The 23,787-nt window shown below is 32.6% G+C and overlaps 1 protein-coding gene across 1 annotated transcript in view; it reads right to left on the bottom strand.

Moving 5' to 3' along the window:
- Positions 1-23,787, bottom strand: part of LOC147077961 (sodium-dependent noradrenaline transporter-like) — a 140,984-nt gene that overhangs the window by 75,566 nt on the left and 41,631 nt on the right. Inside the window, exons 2-4 of the mRNA XM_085961028.1 lie at positions 20,593-20,764; positions 16,140-16,316; positions 10,142-10,342 (exon numbers count right to left, since the gene is read on the bottom strand). Of these exons, the coding sequence (XP_085817154.1) occupies positions 10,142-10,342; positions 16,140-16,316; positions 20,593-20,680 (466 nt within the window). The 5' untranslated portion in view covers positions 20,681-20,764. The remainder of the gene's footprint in view (positions 1-10,141; positions 10,343-16,139; positions 16,317-20,592; positions 20,765-23,787) is intronic.

The following is a 23,787-nucleotide window of genomic DNA, read 5'->3' as shown; positions in this document are numbered from 1 at the left end:
GGGACCTATTAGGCCTCCAAATAATGCTGGCATATTCAAAAATACTCAACACAACGAGAATATTCATCTTAAAAACAATAGCTTTTGGCCGCCTATATGCAATTAACGAGAAAGTATCTTTCCATACGTATTTATAGCTAAATTTTATATTAAAATATCTGAATTGATTCGGCAATGTTTGAGATGCTTGGCATGTCAAATTTAAGTCAAATTTAATTACACACTATCCAATCGTATGACACTAAGAATATTAAAGGTTTATTTAGGCAAAATCTGCATATACAATTATGTATGTAATTAACTAATTGGGTAAATCTGAAATTATAGTGGAAACCGGTAATGCAAAGTCCCTTGTAGTTTACTCAATCAGTAGACCGGAGGTCCTTTTTTGCTTTAATTAAATTCATTTAGGATCTTATTTGATAGAAAAACGTTTTTCCATATATGTATATCTGTGATATTGGTCAATTTTCGAATTACTTATATTTTCCATTGGAAGAGTTTGAAACATTATTCTCTCCATGTAAACCGAGAAAAGAAACTAAAACGTGTGTTTTATAAAATGGGCAATCAAATAATACTGTCATTACTTCAATATAATGTCTCACTAAACCGAATAAAACTAAGTAATTTATCAACTTGCATAAGTGCAATCATGATTAATATTTGAACAAATACAAGAGATATATATTTTTAAATTTCATTAGATCTTAATTACACGGTGTTGCCTTTCGGCAACAATCTGTATAATTTAATATTAATTTTTTGTGTGAATGAAATTTTATTTCAAAAATTGCAGTTCTCTGCAGTGGATTAAGTGTGCTGATAAAATAGTTATGGTTTTTATTTACATCCCACTGTTAATTTTTAATAGTATTAAACATTAAATGTTGTGATCGATTAGAATAGTAATTTGTACCTTGGGTTGTCATCATGCATTTAAGATTTAAAGTTTTTTGGCGAACACGATATACTATGTAAAAAACAGTTGAGAAATACTTAATCGAACCTAACACAATATGTGCAGATATTTCCAATATATTAATAAGAATATTTACAAATATGTCATTCGTATCGCAAAGTAAAAACACAGATGGAGGTTATAAATAAGCCAGCATGATTAAATTCCAATTTGCCAAATTAGAGAGTATGTATTAATTTTGGTATATCCATCAAATCTACCAAATTAAAATATTCCAGAAATACCGTCAAATGCATTTAAAATTTTCCTCTCTGTCAAACTATTTGAATAAAGAATCAAAATTTTCCGACGTATTACAATGACATTACAAGGTTCGGCCATCTTGATCATAAGTACCATTCGTGTTTTATATTGAAATCGGAAAATATGGTTGTCTGTTTTACAGAACCACAAAACCTTTTCGTAAAGATATAAATAGACAATAAAGCAACGGTTTGTAACGATTTAGTTGTTCTGTGTTCACATTTGTCCCTCACGATATACCCTTCAGGTGTTCAGGTTCACCGCAAGGTCAAAAGAGTTTGACGGGAAAACCTCTAACAAGTGTTTGTGATGTAAAACAGGACGCAACCTCTTCAAGAAAACTTTCCTTTTGATTAGACCTTTATGCCCTTAACACTGTGAAAAACAGCGGGACTATTTTACGTTTATTTTAACAAACTGGTACTTTACAAACCACTGAGTCTGAAGGTATACAGTTTGAATTCTTTTAGCGTGTTGGAATCCACACTACTATCAATAATATTGTAAATTTTACTAATTAAATGTTGAGATTCAGAGTTGAGTGAATATTTGAATCTAATTACAGTAAAAAAAAACCGCACTTCCCACATAATGGTGAGGTAATAGAGTAGTATTTTTTGTATAGAATAATCTAATAGCATTTAATCCTGTAGAAAAATCAACTTCAAAATCGGTGTTAGTCACAAAATGAACTTATTCCAATACCAAAAACACATGTAACATCAACCCGTAAATAGTTTTTTGTCGTTTGCCAAAAATTTGTTGAAGTGGAATAAGTTCACTTTGAAAATACACCCTTCATAATATATCCTTTTTTACTATCATATATGGCCACGGCGTTGTCACACCTCTTTTCCACCCCCTTCTCTCATCAATGGCTTGCTCATTTATCTGACGCCGTTGTGGCAGAAGAGCCGTATGCCCATATAAGAAACGACTCACAGGCAGAGCATTATTTAGTCTCAGCAGGTAGTGTGTTACATTTTAAAATTATTAAAGTTAATATTAATGAAATATGTACAAAATCATAAACTATAAAATTATATTAAGCTTAGCCAAATTGAAGCCAACTTTCTGGTTATAAAACCATCAGGCCTAACCCCTGAAGAGGGATTAATTAAGTTAATATAAATAGGTATTCCAAAAAACTATGTATAGCGAGACCATAATTCTAACGAACAATATCATAGTGATTTATCAAATAGTTTTCATAATATTTAGAATTAATTATAAGTAGCTGTGTAATTTTTATATAAAATCGAAATTAATTGATTCAGCAGCGGATTGACCCAGGCTAATGATGATAATGATTAAATAAACGTGGATATCACTACACTATCTAACACATACTTTTGTTAAATAAATGTTCTTATCTAGGTATCCGGGTCGTTACACCAACGTGTTAACTCCCATAGTAAAACTTCGAACGACCGCATCTACCTGAAAAGACTTTTGTTGCCATATTATTTAATGCTAATAGCGGGAAAACGTTCAATGTCGCCCTAATATTATAACGTATTCCTTCTCTTCTTTTATTACAAAATGTGATAAATCGAAATATTTAACAAATCAGCTGTAAACCACATACAATAATTATATTTTTAATGGAATTCTACTGTCGAGTCAATTCGATTGGCCTTATTCATCCGGCTTCCATAAATAATATTTTTGAATTTCGAATAATTAATAAAAATTCAAAATGACTTCCTTTTGATACGTAGGTCTACCGCAACGTCAAAAAGCCTATATATCATTTCATCGCGTCTTTAAGACTCGAAACGCAAAGATTTAAAAAAAACGTAAGTCTCCCATAAGGTTATTTTGTAGTCAATAGAGAATATGCAACCATTCTGCTAGCCCCTCATTTGTATTTAAATGTGTCGTAATGTTAAAGCCTTCGTTATTAAAATTACGTGTCACAAATTAGCGCACTATTCCTGTAAATTCAATCACAATAATCATATTAAGAATGACTGCACAGCGTACGAAATGATTGTAATAACCAATAATATATAACCCCGTTTAAAGGAGAATAATAGGAAGACAAAATAAAATAATTATTGTATAAAGATTATTTAAAATCATTTTGACAGAGGTAAGGGACAAGGGTACCGCTTAAGGGTCGTTGTAATAATGATTATTAATCTAATATTGTTCCATGGCTGTCAAAAACAATTACTTACTCCACAGTTGAACGCGCTAACTTTTTAATTACTGCAATGATTTAGGAATGTCTCTTGAGCGCCTGTAAGCCAACTTTAATGTTTAAAAGAAAACAGGACACGCCTTAACTCGTCAGGGTACATGATACCAACTGGAAGAAAGTGTTGTTTTTTTATCAAGTTACCAGCCGAAAGAAAAACCGCTCGATTCTTTTTTGGCCATAAATAAAGAAACATAAGAATATCTAAAAAATATATTTCGATTAATATAAAGTACAATACCTTTAATAAAAAATTTTATATATTTATTTAAGGTAAATATTATGGTTATTATAATTTAAAATGTACGTATAGTTTTTGTTTTATTTTTTTATCGTTGGGGGCATCAAGATCACACCAGACCTTAACGTTCCTAAGCCCACCACTAAAGAAAGCATCACATCAAACTGAATATAGTAAAGAATATCTCAGCACGAATCTATTAGTTTCAAAGTAGTATACAAATCCCTAAACTTTATCTAGGATAAATAAATAAACACATTTTGTTGTACGGGTAGTTTTGCTAATCAGAAATATGTTCATATATTTAATTATTTTTGATGTTTGCGAGCTCTTTTAATTAATTTTTTAATTAACGTGTTAATTTGCATTTGAAAAGCAATTAGCAAAAACACAATTTTGTGCGGCCCGTAAGCATTGGGTTAAATATCCTTCTTCTTCCAGTTTTCACCATTTTATGAAAGTTGGATATTATAGTCACTGCTGCTTTCATCCCTTTTCTTGACCTTTAGAAATAATAGCTTTGTGGTCTCGTAATCATGAAATTTTCTAAGTCAGAAAGGTTTTCCTTTTCTGGTGTTCAAACTTCTCAAACAAATATTGATTGATATCAATTTTACTGAGTACCTACCACAACGTGGCATGGAAAGATGCATGTTGGGCTTAACGAGGAAAGTTCATAAAAGAAACCAATAGCAGACAAAAATACGTGATGATATAGAAATGAGCTGGACATGTCGCTCTATAAGTGGACAACCGCTGGACAAAAATGTCGTCATAGAGTGGCACTCAATGGGTAATAAATCGGGAAACAGGCCGGATCGACGTGGTAGTGTTTTTTTGAAATACGCCATTTCTTTTGGCAGTCCCCATTGGTTAAGCAACAACAAATGGCCGTAGCCATAAATTGACAAACTAAAACTGAAGTATGGAGTAAGAACATGTTAACGCGCGTGTTTGAACATGTACCTAACCGAAAAAAAACTTTTTTTAAACGGTATAAAAAGTAAGGTAAACCTTATTCTTAGGTCAATAATTATTATAAAGCAATCATTATTCGTAGGATGTTTATCACATTTGAATGGTCAAAGACATAGCTTATAATCAATATCTTTAGAATTATCTTCAAATGTGTTAATCTTGCCCATTTTTGAATAATAAAATGCCTAATTCTTGTCAAATTTGGGATCACAGAGATTATCAATATAATTTTTTATCGTAAATATTCCACTATAATAATGTCAACATAAATTATATTGATGGTTTTATAAATGCGTTTAAAAATTAATAAATGTAAAAAATCTTAACACCACTGCACATTTATGTACTGAAATATGACTATATTCTAAAACATTAGAGCGAGAGGTTTAAAAGAATACTATTTTATGTAATAAAAATACTTTATGCAGTCATCAAATGTTTAAAATAAATATAAAGGATAATTAGGCTTCAAAATTATATAAATAGATTATCTACAACGTTTAAGGAATGTCCAGGATCAAGCTTTAAAAATATAATAAAATTCCATTTTGACCTACGCTGAGCATGCCCCCCTTAATTGGTTATAAAGCAATATACACTACATAAGTTTATGAGTGCCTAATACATTTTCCAGTGAATCGATAAGAATGTAGTGAATATTTGAAAAGTAGATTACATTATGATAATTTTATATTTTTTCACAAACAATCTACCTTATCTATGAGTTCTATTTTATGAGAGCCTAATACATTTTTAAAAAATATGGAATACCAATATTATTTTAAGCGTAGTAATAAATAGGTGAAAATCGTAGAAGGCATTGCCATTTTTTCATGAACAATCCACCTCCAGGGATCTATGAGAGCCTGCTACATTTTTTTTAAAATATGCAATATCAATATTATTTTAAGCTTAGTAATAAATAGCTGAAAATTGTAAAAGGCATTGTCATTTTTTCATGAACAATCTACCTGCAGGTGTCTATGAGAGCCTTATACATTTTTTCAAAATATGCAATATCGACATTATTTTAAGTTTAGTAATAAAGAGGTGAAAATTGTAGAATGCATTGGATTTTTTTCACAAACAATCTACCTTATATGTGAGCTATATCTTATGAGAGCCTAATACATATTTTTTTAAATATGCTATATCAATATTATTTTAAGCTTAGTAATAAATAGGTGAAAATTCTGGAAGGCATTGTCATTTTTCATAAACAATCTACCTGCAGGGTCTTATGAGAAGCTAATACATTTTTTAAAATATGCAATATCAATATTATTTTAAGCTTAAATCGGTGTGTGTACATATGTACGCGCGTTAGAAGTTATACTTCTTTGGCGTAACAAAACAAAAACAAAACTTGTGATAACCTAGATTCTTGAACTAGCTCTTAATTATCTCGTTAAATTACACACGCAAGAAAACGGGCCGATTATTGAAGCGCCGTTGGTTTATTTCCATAAATTTTAACTAATATTATTTAATTATATAATTATTTATCGTTGATTTTATTTGTAAAGTAATAACTGCCACTATAACGTTTAATCGTTTGTTTACGTAAGGAATTGCAAATGGCCAATAATAATAAATTCACTGCCTAGGTAACGGAACAATTCTAAACTATAATATTATACTGTATATTCGTCACGATTGCAGTATCATACTGTGGCGTAAAGGTAGTGCGTTCGGCTGATAACCGCACAACCAGTGGTTCGAATCCAATCGAGTGCGTGTTTTTTCGTGTGAAAAAATAAATTATGTGTTACATGTCACACGCCAAAAATACACTCTGATCTGATTTCCCAAACGCGCCAAAAGAAGTATAACATCAAAAATATCAATAAAGATTGATATTATTAATTCAATTTAACGGTGGTTAAAATTACAGAAATAATACAGTTTAATGATAATTATTTTCATTAAGATTTCCAGATGTGAGCCTTAAACTGTTGAAACAAAGACAAATTGCTCCTTTTATTTACAATAACAAGAGAAAGACAGTGGGCAATTCAAGCCATCAAAAGGTCGTTTAAGTTAGAATATAGGGTAACCATGGAGAATTTGTTCACAGGAGCGGTTGTTTCTCTAGTGGCACACATTATCTCTGCAAAATGAACGACATGAAAATATTTTAAAAAAGGAACGTTCTTTTTTCTATTATACTGCATGTCCGGGGTTAAATTGACCACCGTAATCAATTTTTTTCACCCTGCTCGACCTTTTGCTTTCTTAGGCCAATAGCTGACCTCTAGCACTCTCATGTCTCATGATAGATAATCCATCCATCAAGGAAGTTCGCTATATCTAATGCTACGTAATGGTGAGAGGACACTACTCAGTTTAAAACTTATGGGTCCACGTCTTCTCTTTCTCTTACTACCGTGGCAGGCTGCAAAACTAATCACATATTTTTATCACAACGAGGTCATGCGGTTGATACCAGAGTAATTCACTAATAATGTCAATTCATTGAACTACGCTTTATACCATGTGCCGAATACAAATTATGATTATACACCAAGGAAAAGATTTATGGGTAGCAATTCAGTAGGAGAAAGAGTAGGTAAAATTGTATTGGCTAAATAATATAATATTGACAATTTCCATATTATGTAAGTGGCACAACATTAATAACGATAAACAATTAATAATGATCGATTCTGTAAAATTTAAATGATATTATTTGTGTTCTACTTTTTATTGCAGCATTTCATAATGTAATTTCAGAGAATTGGTCCAATTCTTTAACACTAGAACACAGTCAGCCTACTGATACGACAAGCACCACTTTAGTACAATATCCTGGGAAATTCTCGGAAAAGGCTGGCCCGCTAGGTTTAAATAAAATTTTTGGTAATGGCTTTTGGTTTCTCAAACATAATTTAAAATATTGAGTTGTTTAAATGTTTAAGAATAAGGCATTTAGCGCTTCAAAATGTAATACAACCAAAATGAATTCATGGGTAAACTTATTTGCTCAGATCTCAGACTGCGGTGTATTATCAAATCCAAACCCACAAATACAATTCACAGTGATAAGTAGTCATTTTAAATGTTGAAACCTAATCTAAATAATAATATGTATAATATAATATATAATAAATATATCACGAAACAACTGTTTATTTTTGCATGTGCATTAATTGGAAATGTCAAAACAAAACAATTGCATCCAATTTACAACTTTGTTTCTATTCGATATTTAAAATGTTGTAGAACCATTATTATAATAATATTGCCAGTAAATTGATCGATTTTATGCAGTTGTACTTATTTATTGACTTGTAAAAATGTGGAAAAGTCAAAGAATTTGTAATATACAGACTTTATTTTCTGTTGTGACTTTAAAATTATTCTGCAAGCGCATGAAGCATGGTTATTAAGTTGGTAAACTCCACAAATATTTTTCAACTGAATATTAATGCCGAAGTGTAATACCTAGTATTGGCTGTTTACAAGGCTAGAAATGGACCAAGCGCCGTTCCGGTTCATAAAATCCCCTAAATTATCGCTCCGTCTCGTGGAAAAAATAATTTCACCGTTTGAGCTAGATAGGCCTTATAACAAAAATCAAACACACTTTTTTTGGAAAATACATATACAATTAGATACTTAACTAGGTACTTATCATAATATTTTCGAAACATTATCGAGCGCTCCGGTTCGTCAAATTTTCCAATTTGAGCGCTGGCTGTTTATCTACTCATCGTGATGGATTATCTTTTTATACGCTTTGAAAATTGGCAAATAAATATCATAGAAGTAGTGTGAAGTTCACTGCAAATGAGCCTGTAATGTGAAGTAACTTGTAGTTAACTTAATCAGTAATCCAGTGATAATTTTTTGCTTTCATTTTATACATTTATACTCCATTTACACGTGTATGGATTTACTGCTGACAGTACGTATGATCGCGGCCATAACAAAAAATGCATGATTCAAAAAAATTCAGAAGCTTCTGAATTTTCACGCGACAATTGGCGTTAGATATCTGCGCCTGCGCAGCAGAACGATAGTAGCAAACCTGCCGATAAAGAAAACTAGCTACACCGCGTAGACTCATTTTGAGGTTAACCGATTTTCACGACCTGTCAAGTGTCAAATAGTACCATAAAATTACAACATCGCTTCTCAATCTGAAAATTACCGTCCAACAAGAAGATTTAGGCACAAGCCGGAAGTCGCTGTCGTCGACTAAAAAGGAGGAGCTTGTTAGTTTATAATCGAAGTGCGGTTAAAATGGGAGGAGATTGTTAGTTCACAGTTTTAACAAGTAGCCAAGAAGATCTTGTTCGACAGTAGTATATGTATGAAATTATAATAGGTTTAATGAAAAAATTAATAAGTAGTATAATATTATTTGTATGCTGTCATATTTAGAGACTGGTAATTTTCGTTCACTACATCGCATGAAAGCCCATCTTGAAATTACATGATTAGACCATTTTTAATCCCGGAATTTTACAACCAATGAATTGAGCGGAATCCCGGAATTCATGATTTTGAGATTGAAAACCATAATCACGAATGGTCAGTGCACGCAAAAGTATATTAGTCTATGGTGCACACGTTGGAGTGAATGCATTCTCTTTTTAAAACAAAACATATTACAAGCTCGCCAGGTAAGTATGCATCCAAAACAAAATAAAACAATAAAATAAAATAGATAATCTCAAAATATGTCCAGGTATTTACTACATTATGTGCTTTAAAATAACTAGAAAAGTGTGTCACATAAAGAGAGTTATAAAAGAAAGTTTACGAGTAGGTGCTATGTTACGTGGACACTTTCTAAGTTGACGTTTGTATAAGCAACATAATAACAATAATAAATAAACGCGATCTTCTATTGTGCACTTTAAGGTAGGCCATTCTTCGCAAGTCCTTTGAGCGAAAATACTGTTGACAAACTTAAATTTATTAGCAGCCGAAGGAGAGACGACATTGTTATTGTAATAAGGGCATTTAAGGGTAGATAATGGGTATCCAGTGAAAAGATTTATTAAAATGGCGACGGCCTTAAAAATGGGAGGAATGGTGGAATGAACTGACGAATATTTGGTTATTTTAATATTTAACCATCGGTATTGGCAGCATGGCCTTCACAATGGGGGGCGGGGGTGACAGGACTCTAGTCTGGAAAGACTTTTGTGTTGTCCACTCCAATATTATTTTATTAAGCACATTGTATTATCCTCTTGTATAAACTGATTGATTTTATCCTGAATTATGCAGAGCAGCGTTTTCCAATTAAATTTGGTCGCAGAATAAACGGTTTTACTCATAATGAAATGATAATTATACTTAGTATCAGATTTTATATTTATTATCATTAGTTATTTGAAAATCGTTTTCGTGGGCACGAGTGGGAATTCAGCCATGCTTGTGTGATTGCAGAAAAATCTGAATCATTGACACATGTAGGTACCTATCGTGTATAAGTTTCCTGGCGAAATTGAATTGGAAATATATTTTCAAGCTTACTTACCGGAACTATGCGGCGAGCTGTTCGAAGATCCATAGCCGTCGTCTAGTCCAGGAGTCGATCCGGAACCTTGGCTGTAGCCGCCTGGAGTGCCATGGCTGGTGCCAGCCGCGTTGCCTGCTGTTTTCGCCTGGTTCCTCTGCAGCGACAGTGATTGTACCTTGGTTGAATCGTCTCCAGGCTTCAGAGTATGACTAAGGTTACCTTTAGAATAAAAAAAGGACCAATTGTATTTGTATATTTTTAAATATGATTTATAATGCATCTGATTCTAAATTCATGTCTAATACGCCATTATTCTTGTTACATTGTTATGATGGTAGAGTATAAACCAGTGATGGTATAAACCGGTTGTAGAACAGTATTATCTTATATCTTAGATTGTTTATTATATCTTCCCCGACCATATCCGATCCTAATAAGATCATATTATGGGCCTCCACAGAGTGGAGGTTTGTATTAGCAGATTTTGTTTTTATGAGAAATGGATGTCAGCCACTTGCTCAACCGATTAGGTCCATACTCCATAAACACATATATACCATAACCGATTAGGTCCAACGCTTGAGACGCGCGGCCATCATGGGTGACAAATATTATATTATATCTTCATTTTATATATAGGTATCTAATGTTTATATTTCCAAACAAAAATAAGCCTGAAATGCGCGTATGAGTCTTCTGCTCACTTTTATTTTTGAAAACATTATTTTGAAGTCGATGACAGATTAAAAAAAATGGAAATAGCCATTACTGTGATTCACATTACACACGGAGTTATTTTTTTTAAATTAATATTAGTTATTGTGTATATTATAATAATATTGTGGTGGTTTATTAAAATAATGGAGAACATTTTGCAAAGCATAATACAAAATATAGGGAGGGAAGGAAGATAGTTTGACTGTTAGACTTAATGCTATATACGAGGGTGGGTCAATAATTCCTTAGAAAAAAGCATTAAAACAGTTTTGATTTTTGTATTTTTTTTTTATTTCTCAACATAATCTCCTTGGAGCTCAATACACTTGGTTAGACGTTTCTCAATTTTTTTTAAACCGTCAGAAAAATAAGTTTTCGGAAGGTCCTCAAAATAAGCATTTGTCCGATCGATGACTTCTTCATTTGAAAAAAAACGTTGTCCACTTAGCCATTTTTTTAAGTTTGGGAAAAGGAAAAAGTCACTGGGGGCTAAATCTGGCGAATACGGTGGGTGGTCGACCAATTCGAACTTCAATTCTTCAATTTTAGCCATTGATCGTAAACATGTGTGAACACGGGCATTGTCCTGATGAAAGAGGATTTTTTTCCTGTTTAAATGAGGCCGTTTTTCTTCAATTTTGTTTTTTAGCTGGTCCAATAAAGATGCATAATAATCCCCTGTTATTGTTTTTCCTTTTTCCAAATAGTCAACGAAAATAATTTCACGTGCATCCCAAAATACAGTAGCCATAACCTTACCAGCTGATTTTACGGTTTTCGCCTTCTTTGGACATGGTTTGCCTTGGCAATCCACTGCTTTGACTGTTCTTTCGTCTCGGGAGTATAGTGGTGTATCCATGTTTCATCTACAGTCACAAAGCGACGAAAAAATTTATCCGGATTGCGTTGCATGAGCGACAACAGGGCTTTATAGGCCACCACCCTATTGCGTTTATTGTCGACTGTGAGCAAACGCGGCACCCATCTTGCAGAAATATTTTTCATGCCCAATTTGTCATGTAAAATAGAAATGACGCTACCTTTTGAGATCCCTGTAACCTCAATTATCTCACTCAACTTTAATCTTCGGTCACTTAACACCATATCGTGGATTTTATTGATCATTTCTGGTGTAGTCACCTCTACAGGACGTCCTGAGCGTGGTTCATCCTTTGTTGATGTACGACCACGTTTAAATTCATTTAACCAGTTATAAATAGTTGCAAGTGAAGGAGCAAATATGCCGTGAACTAAATCCAACTCATTTTTTATTTCCTTTGCTGTTAACCCTTTTATATTAAAATGTTTAATAACAGCTCTAAACTCAATTTTCTCCATTTTCCATTTTTCCATTTTCCACAAGCAAATTTTTTTCTTAAATGTACGAGAAACACACAACAACCCGACCAATCTGATTGAAACTTCGCAGCATACTGAATCGGTAGTGCCGCTGCATGAAAACAAACCGCTTACAGTACTAGTCGCGCCACCTGTCGGCTTTTCTAAGGACTTATTGACCCACCCTCGTACCTCATTTGTGGCATGGTCTAAAATGATCGTGGCTAGGCGATGCACGGATCGTGGGTGTATATAATTTGTATGAAATATAATTTGTCATATAAATCCAACATGCGTCTATTTAATGTTCTGTTTATTGTTCTATTAGTAACAATAATAATATATTCATTGACATGTTTTCTTTTTCAAGTATATGGGTAATGTTTTTAGTCATCTTTACACGATTTAAGAATTAATACCCCCGTCGCCATCACGAAACAAATTGACGTATTCACACCTCGACGTTCGCTCTCCGAATGCCAGCGAGTCCAAAATTTCGTCACGCCTATAGTTGAAAATTATCTGCCGTTTCACTGATGTATCGTCTTAAGTAATTTATTATTAATTATGGAAATATTACCTTTACATACGCAATACTGAATACAATTCCCTTGGCAGTCAGTGGTGAAAAATGATGATCAGATTGAAGTACCAACTTTAAAGAGGTATTTTAGGCAATCTTTTTTTGTTATTTTAAATGAGGCATACACTTAAATTATAGATGTCACCATAAAGTTTCCAATAATTTACATTAATTTTAATATGCTTCGTACATCTATGTTATCGTGGCCAAATCGGCTCAGCTATTTAAAACCATTTTATTGATGGCTCCAAACATTTTGCATTTATATATCGTAAAACGTTATAATTGATAAACGGACGAATGATATAATATATCGATGACCCAGTATTGAACGGTAACAAGTCAGAAATTCGACATTTCGCGATATTGGTATCAAAATACTCGTAAAAATCAGCTATTCTCGATTTTGTACAGAAAAAAAGCGAAAAAAATAATTTAGATAGATATATTGAGAGCAAAAAACCCATATGAAACTTTACAAACTTTCAAACAATACCAGTTTTGTACAAATCCATTTCGAATTGTTTCGATTTAAAATTGGCGATTGAACATACGTTTCAATTTAGAATAGGTAAATTCTGACATGTATCCTTTTAAAACTTGACAAATCTTGTGTATTGTAAAATATTCAAAATATTAAAACATGATTATCTCAAAACTACGTTTTTTGAGTTGTTACTGTTTAATACTGGATCATCGAATTATTATGACGTTTACAGCCGTGGGTTGTAAACCACTGGTATACATGATAAACCAAGGAATATAGATGGAAGCACAGACGTAGGCTCAGTTGAACAAGGCAATAGAAATTGCAGTAAACTTTCTCATTACTTAAGAAATAAACCTAACATAAAGATGTCGCCTGTGCAGGTTATCAAGGTCTTTTAGCTAGGCCTTTGCACGTTGTATAAGTAAAGATAAAGGGTTACATGTAAATTGTACGAAAAAAACATTTCACCATAGCACAGTTTGCCGTGAGCTTTCTATCGGAAAGAGATGACCATATACTATACGGTCTTTAATTTTATTAGATTCAATATGAACATTAATTCAATTTTCATAGCCGATTTTGGCAAAATTCATGAACTTAAGAATGAAAACCTAACCTAACTTAACCTAACCTAATAAATAATCCAGTATTTCGACTATTTCCAATATTTGTTTGCCGCTGGCTTCCTGTAAACCGACAAGAACCGTGTTTTAATTAGACATTAATTTTATCTCGGTACTATACGACCCAAAGAGGTTGGAAGGTTTTTAATATTATACTACCATATATTTCTGATACAACAATTCATGGTGAAGTGTGATACGGCGAACTGCATATGTACAAATTTCAAATTAAAATATCGAAATCCGTAGAAATTTGATTGATCACAGTTATTGGTTATTATTTTATAACTTACTAGCTGAAGTACCCGGCTTCGCACGGGGTCGCTTCGTAGATACATTTATCTTAGATATTTAAAAAATAACAATAAGTTGTTATCTTTTTAATATTAAAATATCTGTGTAATACAATATGGCAATATGAAAGTAATTCTAATAGGAGTAAAGGTCAAACAAAAGAACACTAAATTAAAATCGATTCTAAAATATGCAAACGTTATTAATAGTATTAATATATAGAAAAAAATCAAAATTTGATGGAACAAACAAACAGCAAACTTTGTATTTTGTATAATATTGATTTAGAAACCTTCGCAGGTGTACGCACAACAACTGACAAAAGTTTCATCGCAATCGGATGAATGGTATAAGAACTCATACGAATAAAAGAAGAAGATGATTTTCTAATTCAGAAATCTTTGCGGGGGTGCGCTCGACAACTCACCAAAGTTTCATTGCGATCGGATGAATGGTGTAGGAACGCATACGAATAGAAGAAAATAGAATAGAAGGAAAAGAAGAAGAAAATGGTTGTATCAATTCAAACACCTTTGCGGGCGTGAGCACAACACTTGATCAAAAATTCATTGCAATCGGATGAATGGTATCGGAACGCATACGAATAGAAGAAGAAGAAGATCGTTGTACTAATTCAGAAACCTTCGCGGGTGTTGGCACAATTACTGACGAAAATTTTATTGCAATCGGATGAATAGAATAGGAACATATACGAATAGAAGAATATTGAATAGAAGAAGAAGAAGAAGATGGTTTTACTAATCCAGAAACCTTTGCGGGTGTTAACACAACAACTGACGAAGGTTTCATCGCAATCGGATGAATGGTATAGGAACCATGCGAATAAAAGAAGATATAATGAAGAAGTAGAAGAAGAAGAGGAAGATTGTTTTTCTAATTTAAAAACCTTTGCGGGTGTGCATACAACCACTTACCAAAATTTCATCGCAATCGGATGAATGGTATAGGAACGCATACGGGACAGACAGACAGACAGACAGACATACAGACATTCATTTTTATATATAAGATATAGCCTATACTCTTCGCACAAGTGCAAGCAATACGTTGACACAGTTTTATCGCAATCGGATTAACGGTATGGCAGCGCATAAAAAACAAACAAACAAACAAATATTGTTTTTTATATTATAGATAGATTGGTAGAACAAATAAATGATGCTCTTTTTCTTATTGTCTCACCATCATAACTTGACTGCTTGTCATAATGACAATAATGAACTAGCTACTTCCTCCAATGATACCTGATTGCATTAGAGATTTGTCGTCTCCCGCTACAATGACAAATGGTTTAAGCAATGACATAATAATTTATTATGAACACTAGCATGAATGTAACTACTAGGCATGGCCCCAACAAAGGGGGGGCTGACAGGGCTCTAGTCTGGGGGCCCGACGTGGTGGGTAGAACAGTTAAGTGAGATAAGTATACGCCACAAATTTTCTCTCATATGTAGGTACTAAAAAGTCGCCTGAGGCTATTTATTAACAGTTTAAAATATGTGACTGCGATGAAATTTGGTGTGATACGATGATTCACGTAAGTATAGAATTTTATAAATATTTTTAGTGTGTTTCCTGATTAATAAAAATGGCTACTCACTCAATACGACGATGGTCGGATGTTACTTGGTTACTACAAAAGGAGGTAGCGATCAGTGCTTCATAATATTATTATGACGATGAGTGCCGAAAACTCAATAATCAACTGTATTTATTTAAAAAATGCTGATAATACACAGAATCAACTTAACTCTGGAGTTCCGCGGAAACCATTTGAGGAATACTACTGTCGAAAGCAAACTGCCCTTAACCTTAACGATAGGTAAGGGGGCCCGCCATTCACCCTGGCCTGGGGATCCGCTTCAGGATGTGTGGGCCATGCTAGTAGGTATTAGTTGTTTCGAGTAAAAACTTGATACGTTGTTATTATTGTGTTACAAAAATTACCTTCAAACAAATCTGGAACCAAGGACAGCTTCGGCCTGGAGTCTTTCTTTCCTGCTGTTAGGACGATAGTCTTGGCCGACCCTCTCGGAGCCACTGGTGGAGGTTGTTTGCGACGCACTGACGACAGGTCCACTGATGATGGCGTGGAAGCTGGTCCCATTCCATTCTCTCCGATACCTGAAAGAAACCTTTAATTTGAGTATGACATTCCGAAATTAAAAAAAATATATCGGCGCTTAGAAAAGTTAGTTTAAAAGAAACATCTACGTAACGCATTCAATAGCCTGAAAACTTGAATTATTCAAAATTTGAACTGCGGAATTTTTGGGATTTAAATAGTTAATATAGGTACATAACTATAAGGTATTTTTTTACTGAGCATATCATAGTAAAATCATATCACAATTTTTACTATATACGAGCATCTGGGCCTCCAAGGGATCATGTTGTATTTGGACCCAGAGTATATGGATATTATATATTAAGCAAGTGTTTCCATTTTTCGTAAAAACAATAAAGCTGTTATTACAACCCCAAAACATTAGAAAATATTATTACTAATTCACCAAACAGACAAAAATTTCAAATGCTTCCACTTATTCCAGATTCCAGGAATAGGACTGAAAATACTACGCCGAAATCCCGGGTTAAAATATAATATTCTGCAATCTATTGTAATCCTTATTAATTATTATTGTACTATGGAACTATTGTGTGTCTAGTGACGTAAAACGTAATGTTTCTTCATTAGATCAGAAGAAGCAAAAAATACCATGTCTAATTAATATATTTTTTTGTTATAATTATGTAATATTTAAAATTTAAACGTAAATACAAGTAGAAATAAATAATATTAAAAGCAGTGAACATTAATATAATAGGCACATTACTTTGTACATTATATTTTCAATTTAAATCAGAAAGTAAGAACCTATATATACTAATAAATTTCCGCATGCTATAATATGTATAAGTAGGTAATGTAAAAAAAAAACGAGAGATGTTTAAACAGCTTTTAAATCTCATGAGATTATCAGGTCTTTATGTTCATTAAATTTCAGCATAGATATTTTATTTTCTAATGGTATTTGATGAATAAAATTCTCGTTCAAAAAAAAGTAAATACAATATTTAATGGATTTTAAGTTAATATTAAAAGCTCTTCAGTTTGAAATATTTGATTGCTACTTAGTTATTATTTTGATGTCTGTTGATATTAAACTAGACAGCGTTATTATTTGTAAACGTACAGAGAATTAGTCCCAATGATATGGATGCTATTTGTTTGCCATTAAACTATTCCAATGTCATTTCATTTAATAATGGCCATTAAACTTAACCTAACCTAGCATGTTAACCTAAGAGGTTAATTTAATAAAATATTTGTGTCTATTCAACGAATAATTCACAAGATTTGAGAATGTAACATTCAATATATTGAACATACAAAACTTTAATACCAATTTTTCCGACCATGTCCGATACTAATAAGATCATATTTAGGCCTCCACAGAGTGGAGGCTAGTATTAACAATTTTTTTTTTACGAAAAATTAATGTCAGTCACTTGCTCAACCTATTAGGTCCCTACTTTGATTTATACACTGATTTAAAAACAATATGTGTACTTGCCAGACCCAGGATTCGAACCTGGGACCCACAACGCTATAGGCGGTCGCTTTAGCTACGCGGCCATCGAGAGTGCATATAGAATGGTACATTCTCAAAATTTAAATATAAAAAAATAGTTTATTAAGCTATTAGCAAGTCTAAGTACGTAAAACTAAATAGTGGAGTGATCCGTGACGTAGGTTAATAATAATTAAGGAAATTAATTGATTTAATATACAAATATCGATAGCCATTTTATAAAGCATTTCATGTTCGTACTAGTTAAGATCATCGTAATTATGTAGGTTGTCAGTAGCTTAATTGGAAAAGCACACACATCATTACAAGCTTAACTTCAATCTTGAAAACATTTTGGAACAAAATTAACCTATCTGAGGTTATCTGACGAAATATGTAACAGAATATACTTTTAAATGATTTTGTTTCACATAAACAATGCCAAAAAAAATAATGCGTATATTTAAATCAATATTATTATATTTATAGTTTTCACATTAATGACAAAAAAAGTTTAAAAGTGCTCTCCTGTAAAATGTCAAAAAAAAAGTTCTGATGGTTGAAGTAATTTTTAGTATTGATATAATGCCAAACGTCGATTACTATTTTAGTATCTCCAGCCAATTATATTGCGCTTGTTCAAGTTGAAGAATTACAATCGGAATGAGTGTGGTAGATGAATAACTACCAGTTTTGATAGTTTTGTTTTGATCACAACCCATTTGAAGTGTAACATGCCTTATCCACTGTACCTAGATAGTAACATGATTTTCAAAAACTTTTGACATACTTATCTAGTTTCAATTCTGAACGGAAATATTAGATAATTAGATGGCGTTAGTTGGTAGTGTATAATATGTATCGTGTCATTATTTTTTTTGCATATTTTCTTAATTATTTCAGTCGCAAAAGAATTACATAAAATACGTAAACTTAAAATTCTTCGAAAAAAAATTAAATGAATTATTATGCCCACAATAAACGTCAGGAGAAGTGTTTTAATTCTCTTGAGTCTGTTCGATAATTGACTTTTAAATTGAACAGCTCGTTAATGAGACGATGCTATGAATACAAAAAAATACGTTTGACTTCAGTTTTCAGTGCTAAGTATTTGTGTTGGTTTTAAATATTGCCTCGTTAAAATGCAAATGATGTGGTTTTATGTGTACAAATATTCACAAACACAATATTATGACATAACAGTGATTGACCAATGCACTACAAAACATAGTCTACTACAAAGTTTTGTAATCATAGTAAATAGTAAAGTAGAGAACAATATGTAATAAACAAAAGAAAATATACTTACTTGATTACAATTAAAATAATTTTGATAAAATAGTACCTACCTAAACTACATTTACGAATGCGAAATTATTAAATTTATTGAATGCACATAATTTGGAACAACCTCAGAAGCATACCTGTTGGAAAAATATCGGTACAAGTCAGTTTACGGGAAGCCAGGCGGGAACCGCGTTAATTTACATAGCCGATCTTGGCAAAATTCATGAATTCAAGAATGAAAGCTTAACCTAACCTAACAATTAATCTACTATATTAGCTGTTTTCAAAATTTGTTTGCCCCTGGTTTCCCTTAAACCGACAAGAACCAAAATATCGAATGTGGCTTGAACTTGTGGTTTTTCGAAAATTTGATTTCTCGAGAGTGTTGAGAAATTTAACAAATTTCAATCACCATGAGAGTCGAGACCTTTTTTAAGCTCTTCAGACTAAGAAAACATTTTCAAGAATCATAGTTGAGAGCTTTTCTTCGCTCTTTCAGCCATTTTTTTTTTTAGAAAATCCTATCAGAATCAAAATCGAGAGCTTTTTTTCGTAGCCCATTGACACCTTCTCGATTTATAAAGAATCTAATTGAAGATTTCCTGAGAAATGAGAATTCTCGAGACGGGATTTCTCGATCACAACATATAGCTTAATCGCAGTCTGGTCTCTAAATTGACCGATACAAATTCTTAAGATGCAGAAATTTCTTAACAAGTATGCATTTTCCAGACTGTTTTTTGTAACTTTAAATCAAGGTATTAACAATATTAATTTTGATTCCTAGACGGCATCGGAGTCATCAAAATTTTAGTTTCATCTATTCCACTTGCTAATGTATAAATAAATAACATATTATAAGTATAAACGAGTACCCTGCAAATTTTAGTAGTGTTAACCTAGATCTCCCTCATAATAATTATCTTCTGGAGCATCAGTTATTTGTCTCCAAAGGTGCAGAACTAACCTGCCATTAACAATGCCAATCACTTCGGATATTAATATATACCAACCGTCCTACCAATTGCGTGAGGATGAGTTTAGTTGAATGTTGTTTTATATATAGGGTCTAAGTATGTAACTCATTTGGTGTACTTCCATGATACTGATGATGTTTCTATTTACTAATTTATCTGTTTTTTTTTGTATAAATATTATAAAACTGTTACACATTTTTTTCTTTTCATCCCATGTCATGTTTGAACGTCTTGCATTTATAATTTGTAAAGTTCACAATATGAGGCGCAAGAGGCACTAAACGTCACAAGGTTTCTCTAAACCCATATTGATAGACGAAACTGCTTCCTCAAAATACGACACGTCTCTTGCTACAGGATACTTTAATCTTTTCGTCTGAATACGCATGGTGCGATGTTATGTGCCGATTACTAAATGCTAATTGTTAAAAAAATGATTAAAAATTTGTATAAATATAATGAATTTATACTTCTATTGCATTTTGTGTTCATCAAAGCGTAAACAATAAGTATGATTTAAAAAAAAATGTATTAAAGGCATTTGAATGGATCCTATCTTACCCAGCTGTATAGTTTCCTCAGAGAGTGTGGTGTTTGTATGGGAGCTCGTCGAGTCTCCAATGGCGTTCCCCATGGCTTCTAGCTCCATGGCGTCCCTTGTCCAGCTCGGCCTCCTTCGACTGGCTCCAAGCCTCCCAAAACTCCTTATTCAGGGCTCACGTTCACAAGCATTCTACAACAAACGAAAAACAAGTTTGATCAAAAACTGACCGGTTAACACATGTTTTGGTGTTGATAATGCCTTTCTTCGAGATACACTTACTATAACACGTTTTAACGGATTATAAAATATTTTAAAATCTGAATTGATAAAAATTCAAACCTGACCTAAGTACTAACTATAATTTAAGGGTTTATCGTATAGAACTCGTGTAGTTAAATAATAATTCCAACTTCACCTATAGAAAGAGGAATTTAGAGACTCTGATTTGTATAACAATCGTTTAAAAGGCTACACCGCAGCTGGGGCACGGTCTAAAACGCGAAGATGTTGCAAACGTCGCGTGCAGAACAAAACATAATTTGTCATAAAAATTCAACATGCTACCATTTAATGTTATGTTTATTGTTCTATTAGTAATAATAATAATAATATACTCATTGACATGTTTTCTCTTTCAAGTAAATGGGTAACGTTTTTTAGTCATCTTTACACGATTTAAGAATTAATTCCCCCGACGCCATCACAAAACAAATTGACGTGTTCACAGCTCGACTTTCGCTCTCCGATTGGCAGCGAGTCCGAAATTTCGTCGCACCTATAGTTGAAAATTATTTTCCGTTTCACTGAAGTATGCTCTTACAATATATACCAGTGGCTTTTGATTGTAGGGATGCTGTTTGAAAAATACATATTTACAGACTTACCATTCGCTAGTAATTACTTATATAGGTATTTAAACGTCAATAACTAATTGGATCATGGCGAACAACCGATGAAGCTTTACGATATTTCAATAATATATTATATATTTGCATACTATTCATAATAATAAAGAATGGCAATAATAACAATACATTAAGAATGTTACAAGCAATGTATAAATAATTATAGAACCATTCGAAGCATAGTAAATTTTACTATAAAATTGTGCAATAAATACCTACATAACATTATTGATAATGATTTATCAACTATTTTTGAGGATGCCCAGCTTCTACAGCATCTATGGATTGCACTCCACTGATAGATACATACATTCCCCTGAATAGTAACTATTTTGTGTAATTTATTTATCAAATAATCAGAGATTTTTTTAAAGTAATTACATGAAAATTTTATGTTAATTACATCGTAAAAACATTTAACTATTTTGTTTTGTTTTTTTATTTACTTCGAAATCATATTACTAACGCTAATGCGTTACGATTTTCCCGGACTATTGTACATCGCGCATAATAATACATGTCAAGTATTATTACGCGCGAATTTTGTGAGATTCATTAGCGAAAGTCATGCTACATCTAGCTCAGAGGCAGGAATTTAACTCAGTGACACATTTTTTTCAAGCATTTGATTTTAATTGCATCACCATGTTTGATTCTAGTAGGACTATATTATGGGCCTCCACTGTTGATATAAATATTTTTGTGTTTACGTGAAATTGATGATATTCATTTGCTCAACCTATTAGGTCTATATTTTGGGTAAATGTTAATTTTCCAGAATCGGGATTCGAGCTCCGGGCCCAGACATTAATCGACACGTTATCGTTCCAATATTAGAATTACAAAAACATTGCAGATTACTAATACTTCATGTTTGCATTCCAATGAATATTAGTACCAGTGCGAAAATAATGACTAGAAAATGCGATTAGTTTGGATTTAGGTAAACGAAACATCATAATTTTAATATCCAGATGATACCTATCGCGCATTCATATATTTATGGCGCTCTTGGGCTACAGATCATTTCGCAACTAATTGGCATCCCTATCAATGAACAAAAATAAGTAGGTATGTATGGCTGAATAAACACGTCATATATCGAATTATGAAAGTTAATATTACTATGTATTTAATTATAATGGTGTTTTGACAAAAAATATTTTTGCCGTAACCGGAAAAATAGGAATTACTTTCATAATAAATATCATACAGGATGTTTTTAATAAATCCTGTCAATCGGTTTGTAGCCGAATCGGAAATTTAATATCTTTTTTGCAATTAGTCAATATCCAATATAACTGCAAGGTAGGTACTATGATCTAGCCGTATGAATGCACAATAAGTAGAAATTGAATTCATGTATGCCGGCGTTTTCTAAAGTAAAAATATTATCTGATAAAAAATTATATTTTTTGTCGGTTTTCATCTTTTATTTTATACCCAAGTACCTAATCATGTTTTTTTACAACTAATTTGAGTACTGTTCGGTTATACGGAATACAGCGGAAAACGCATTTTGAAAATAGCCGATAAACTGGATTATTTGTTAGTTTGGGTTAGTTTAGGTTGGGTTAGGTTAGGTTAGGTTAGGTTAAGTTTGGTTAGGTTAACCTATCAAATAATCCAGTTTATCGGCTATTTTCAAAATGCGTTTTCCGCTGTATTCCGTATAACCGAACAGTACCCTAATTTGGAATATCAAAATGCGTCTAGTAAACTGTCTTATGTCTATGATTTGAATATAATATGTATGCCTTTGAGACTTGGACGGTAAAAGCTTATATGCTTATGAAATGTGTTGCTGGAGGCGGATGCTCGTGGATGGGCAAACGTAGAAACGACTCAATAATCAGTCGACTTGTGACAGACTTTCCTCGGTTCTTCGCCAGATTCTTCAGTTTTTTGGTAGTTTCCCGCAGTAATCTTTATTCGTGATGTTGGGTCGGGTCAAAGGTCAGATCAAATCAAAAGTGCCACAAGCTTCATATTGACGAAAGCTCTGTGTGTCTCTGAATACCGAGAGAGATGGTGCAAAGCCGTGTAGAATGCTGTCAGATGATCAAATCATCTGGACCACAATGTTGCAAAATCGTTACAAATTCGAAACGCGAAAATCTATTTATATAGTGAAGGAACATATTTTTTTAATGTCTAACCTTTATCTTCAGTTAGGCTAAATACGTATACTAAACTACTGAAGGCTTTTATACATTCTACATAATATATTTCAAAGATATTTTAAAAGTAAAACAATGATAACTCGTGGTAAACTTGTCATCGTCCTAGATAAGAATTTATCCTTGA

Source organism: Rhyacophila brunnea, unplaced genomic scaffold, assembly GCF_057557595.1.
Source record: "Rhyacophila brunnea isolate RB1 unplaced genomic scaffold, BYU_Rbru_1.0 scaffold_12, whole genome shotgun sequence".
Taxonomy (NCBI): Eukaryota; Metazoa; Arthropoda; class Insecta; order Trichoptera; family Rhyacophilidae; genus Rhyacophila; species Rhyacophila brunnea.
Note: the sequence above shows the minus strand (reverse complement) of the source record. Positions and strands in the feature narration are given on the sequence as shown.